General features: G+C 39.8%; 1 protein-coding gene across 1 annotated transcript; it reads right to left on the bottom strand.

Moving 5' to 3' along the window:
* Positions 1-2640: 2640 nt before the first annotated feature.
* LOC132612981 (uncharacterized) lies at positions 2641-5432 on the bottom strand. Its single transcript, XM_060327044.1, has 5 exons — positions 5379-5432; positions 4691-4858; positions 4056-4114; positions 3112-3913; positions 2641-2739 (listed from the first exon to the last, which is right to left on the bottom strand). Exons 1-5 carry the CDS (start codon positions 5430-5432, stop codon positions 2641-2643), a joined length of 1182 nt encoding a protein of 393 aa, XP_060183027.1.
* Between the last annotated feature and the right edge of the window lie 577 nt (positions 5433-6009).

The following is a 6009-nucleotide window of genomic DNA, read 5'->3' as shown; positions in this document are numbered from 1 at the left end:
ATCAATATCAATATAGAAACATAGTAAGCAACATAAGAAATAATATAAGATGGGAGATAGTAATATCATCGTCACGGGCACTTACTTTTCTTTCATAGGGACTTTCCATTTCTAGCACATAATTGTGGGCATACATCCGTATCCGTATCTGTACTCATATCCGTACTCCTTTACATTTTGTATCCATAATCGTGTTCGTATACATATCCTTATTCATATTCGTACTCATGCTCATATCTATATCATATACATAATCATATCATACACATATCGTTTGCATAACATACCCGACCTCGAAGGTTCGGTGTTTCACATACCTGACCATAGCTGGGCTCGGTGATCATACATACCTGGCCAACCAAGGCTCAGTGTTACACATACCTGGCCCTACTAAGGCTCAGTGTTGTCCGTACCCAACTGCAGTGGTGCGCGCGCATCGTCATATACATATATACATATATATGTTCATTTGTATATTCTACCCGGCCATATAAGCTCGGGGTTTCATAATAGCCATACATAGGAACACATACATATTTGCTCATAAGAATCTTTACTATTATCATCATTACCATTATCACTATTATCGTCATTCATCACATCTATCTTTATAGGCCTACTCGTCATACGATGAGTTTAGTACAATCATAGCGTATCAAGAATCGTGAGCCTACTAGCTCGGAAGATCAAATCATTTGAAGGATATCATAGTCTCATAGAAGATTTAGACGTTGGCCAAAGAAACATGCCTTATGAAAGAAGGGTTAGCCTTACATACCTTTTCCGTTCAACTATTCTACACTTGGGCGTTCTCCTCCAATGCTAGCGTTTCTACCTTTATTAAAGTCATACTATCATTAGAATCGATAGCTAGCATATATGACTAAAACTAGAGAAAATCGGACAACATCTCCTTTATTTTTACGACATTCCTCCATAACGTATATCAACTCCCAAACGTCAATAATACATTCACAATACCATGACAATAGTCATTATTCATCCACATTATCCACATTTCTTAGTTTACCTTCAATCACCCATATCCATGGCTATAACACACGACTATGTCCATTCACGTACATTTCTACTCTCATGTTCTCGACATCATTTATAACACATTTACACCACAATACATCAAGACTCATAACTCAATTCAAGCTAGTTCTCAAAATGACACTATTCCACATTCATGACGCATTTTCCTATACCCTTCTACAATCCAAGTATTTCAACTCTTAAATACCTCAAACAACATATAAATACAATAAATCTTACCTTAGATGTTGTAGGAACAAGCCTTGGTTGATAATACTCTGCTTGAGCAAAACCTAGTTTATCTCCAATGAGATTTCTTGACTTGAAAGATCTTTGATGGGTTTTCTTACACTTGATTCACTTGATTTATGTTGTTGATCACCAAATATCTTTGAATTCTTGTGGAATATATGTAGAGAGATGTTTTAGAGAGAAGGGGTGTCATGTAGAAGTGAAATGAAATGAACCTTGGTCCCTTTATTTAATGACCCAAATTCTGCCCGACCGTATATACAGACCAACATACGGTCCGTATAATTTATATGGGCCGTATGTTTGGCCGTATATTTGGTCCAAAACCTTTTGCCTTTCTGGGCTGATTATACCATCCCAAATATATGGACCATATAATTTATACGGCCAGTATGTTTGGCCGTATAACCCCAGTGGGTTCGAAGTTCGTTTCGTCGATTCGTTTGATCTCCAATCCTTATGGAACCTTCTTAACACTTGTTCAACACTTCAATACCAATCTAAGGGACGTTATCACTTTTTTCCAACACATAATTAAAGCTTCGTTAACTCGTTACTCGTATATCCGTTCCAAAACCTATCGTATGGCTTGCCTTCTCTTGACCAACTTTCTCGTCTAATATCGGATGCCTTTGAAATCTCACTTAGGGTCATCAAATGTCATTTCTTACTCATGGAAATATCGTATACTCGTACTCCTCACTAGTTCATTCACTTGTGCAACAACGGAATATTTTCCGTGGTGTAACAATTGGGACCTCCTCATATGATACATCCTCCGTCACCTGTACGTTATCTACCGGTACTGCCCATGAAAGGTCTCTAATACACCTCCTCAGCATAGAAATATGGAAGACTAGATGAACAGATTCTAACTCCGGGGGTAACTCCAATTCTTAAGCCACCTGTCCTATTGTCGAATGATTCGATATGGTCCGATGTACCTCGGGATAAGCTTCCTCTTCTTCCCTCACCTCATCACGCCTTTCATAGGTGAGATCTTCAGAAAGACCCAAGCATCAACTTGGAACTCTAGGTTTCGCCACTGGACATTTGCATATGACCTTTGGCGATTTTTGGCAGCCAATTACCGATCCTAAATAATCTTGACCTTCTCTATCGTATGATGGACCAAGTCAAGCCCGAATAGCTCCATTTTACCAACCTCGAACCACCCCATGGGAGATCTATATCTCCTTCTGTACAAGACCTCATAAGGGGATATCTTGATGCTAGCATGTTAAATATTGTTATATACAAACTCGATAAGCGATAGGTGATCATCCCAACCCCCTCAAAAGTCTAGCACACAAGCTTGCAACATATCCTCTAGCATTTAAATCGTGCGCTCTACTTGCCAGACTGATGGAAAGCTGTGCTAAGATTAACTTGCGTACTCGCATCTCTGAAAGGATCTCTAGAAATTAGCCGTGAATTGAGCACCTCTATCTGATATTATCAAAACGGGAATAACATGTAGTCGAACAAACTCCTTAATGTACAAATTTGCATAGCCGTCAGCTCTATATGTGGTCTTGACCATGAGTTGACTTTTTCAACTTATCCACAATCACCCATATAGAATCATCCTTGTGATAAGAACGAGAACCCGTAATGAAATCCATGTTGGTTATCTCTCATTTCCACACTGGAATCTCAAGATTTTATATCAATCTACCGAATTTCTGGTGCTCGATCTTTACTTGTTAGAAATTTTAACATTACAATATTCCTCGTCATATCATTCCGCCAATATATCTCCTTAATATCATGATATATTTTCATCGTTCTGGGATGAATAGAATAACGTGAATAATGAACCTCTATCATAATCTTGTCCCGTAACCCTGCTACATCTGGAACACACAGTCGGCCCTGGTACCTTAGGACCCTTTGTTCATCAAGTTCAAACGCTGAAATCTTCTTCTGCTGAATACTTTCCTTAATTTTCTCTAAAACGGGATCTTTGTGTTGGTGTTCCTTCACTTCAGCTATAAGGGATGAGTCTGATGTATTCTGAACCACTACGCCTCCATCATCTGAATCCAACAACCGGACTCCTAAGCTGGATAGCTGATGAAGCTCTTTAGTCAATTCCTTCTTTTTTTCCTGCACATCTACCCAACAACCCATAGACTTGTGACTAAGTGCATTGGTCGTGACATTAGCTTTACTGGGGTGACATCGTAATCTTTTAACAATTGAAGACACTTTCTCTGCCTCATTCTGTTTAAATATGTATTGGAGGCTCTTATGATCTGTGAAGATATCTACGTGGACACCATATAAATAGTGCTGCCAAATCTTCAATGCGTACACCACGACTACTAATTCCAAATCATGTGCTGAATAATGTTTTTCTTGCTTTCTGAGTTGCCTTGAAGCATAGGCAATCACATTCCCGTGTTTTATCAACACACGCCTTAAACCTGTTCCCAAAGCATCGTAATAACCCACATAACCTTCTGCACCTCCTGGAAGAGTAAGAACAGGTGTTGTTGCCAATCTATTCTTCAGCTCTTGGAAACTTTGTTCACAAGCATCCAACCACTGGAACTTGGCCCTTTTCTGAGTTAACTTTGTCAACGACGCTGATATAGGGGCAAACCCTTCTACAAACTGCCTGTCATAACCAGCTAACCTAGAAAGCTACGAACCTCAGATGGAGTTGTGGGTCTTGGCCAGCTCTTCACAGCTTCTATGTTCTGAGTATCGACCCTAAATACCCTCATCGGAATGCCACTGAATTCAGCCAGAAGTCACACTTAGAGAACTTGGCATACAAAGGTCTATAAAACTCTCTGTAAATGTTCTGCATGCTCTGCTGTCGAATGAGAATAGAACAGAATGTCATCAATAAATACAATCACGAACACATCCAAGAAAGGATGGAATACGCTATTCATCAGATCCATAAATGCTGATGGTGTGTTTGTTATCCCAAACGACATTAATAAGAACTCGAAGTGCCCATATCTCGTCCTGAAGGTTGTCTTCAAAATATCCTTCTTCTTGACCCTTAATGATGATAACTTGACCTGAAGTCGATCTTTGAGAAATACCTAGCAGTCTACAACTATTCAAAAAATTCATAAATTCGAGAAAGGGGATACTTATTCTTGCTAGTAACCTTAATCAATTTACTATACTCAATACACTTGTGCAACGAGCCATCTTTATTCCACACGAATAATACTGGCACACCCCATGGTGAAGTGCTGGGCCTAATAAACCTTTCTCTAACAAGTCCTTTAGTTGCTCCTTCAATTCAGCTAGGGTAATTCTGTAAGGAGGAATAGATGTCGGCTAGTTTCTGGCAACACATCTATACCGAAATTGACCTCCCTCTTTAGAGGAAGGCCTGGAAGCTCATCTGGAATGTATCAGGAAACTCATTAACCATCGGAACTGATTGAAGGGTTGATGGTTCAGCATCAACATCTCTAACACAGACAAGATGGCAAACACGGCCTCTCGAGATCATCTTCCTTGCCTTCGGGTAGGAAATAAGCCTACCCTTTGGTGTCGCAGCATTACCCTTCCATTCAAGAATTGACTCAGCTGGAAACTGAAATTGAACATTCTATGTTCAACAATCAGCATTAGCATAACAAGAGGCTAGCCAATCCAAGCCCATAATGACATTAAAGTCCATCATTTCTAGCTCGATTAGATCCTTTATGGTGCAACGACTGTAAATTACTACTGTACTCCGTATGCTCATATTCCCCTGACTTAGGGCAAGAAATATATGAACTCAAGCCTGTCAAGTCTCCACTGAGTAATAGTGACGAAGAAATGCCTCTGTAAAATCCTTCCACGTTGCTGCAGGTGCATCACCCTCAAAGTCCTCTGCATCCGATCTATAAAGTTCTATGGGTCCTTGTTTGGCTCGGATCTTGTAATTACTGAAGGATCCAGGTTAATGAAATCCCGAACCCTCAGACTAACTAACTTCTCTCTCAACATTTCTAGCAACCGCACCCTAACGCTAGGCCATAGCAATCACTAATCGGGTTAACAACCGCACCGTATCTCGCATATCCTGATTGGGTGCATCAGATGTTGGCACTAGGGTGATTTTGCACCTCTGAAGCGGGTGGAGTCTGAGAAGTCTGAGATGGGGCCTCATTCTGACCCATATTAGTGGGTGGCACCTGACTTGTACCCTCTCCTGTAGCTACATCTAGTCTCTTACCTGCTGACTTCTTTCTCGTAGTCGTAGGTATCGTAGAAATCAAAACACAATATTAGAATATGAAATCTTATGACTCGGCTCTGTCGTACGATCTAGGATAGAAGGAAAAATAACTATCCTAAATGTCCTGCAGGCTCCTGTATATAAGTGTGATGCACAACACACCCATAAAGAAGAATCTACTTGACATGGCTTGTAGACACCTTAGGATAGACCTGTCTGGTACCAAGTTTCTCACGACCCAAACCGGAGGGTGGCGCGGGCTCCTGGGCCTTACTTGTCGAGCAACAACATAACATACATATGTAACCATATCAACATACATAAGTGGACCGGAAGGGACAATATATTACAACTTGCTAACTCATGAAAGGTAATCCAACAATAACCAACCCAAAAAAAAAAAAAAAAAAAAAAAAAAATATATATATATATATATATATATATATATATATATATATATATATATATATTTGTACATAAAAATATGGGCCGACATGGCCGTCATGATATTCTGTACA

The sequence above is a fragment of the Lycium barbarum genome, chromosome 10, assembly GCF_019175385.1.
Source record: "Lycium barbarum isolate Lr01 chromosome 10, ASM1917538v2, whole genome shotgun sequence".
In the NCBI taxonomy this organism is placed as follows: domain Eukaryota; kingdom Viridiplantae; phylum Streptophyta; class Magnoliopsida; order Solanales; family Solanaceae; genus Lycium; species Lycium barbarum.
This window is presented reverse-complemented; position numbering and strand designations above follow the sequence as displayed.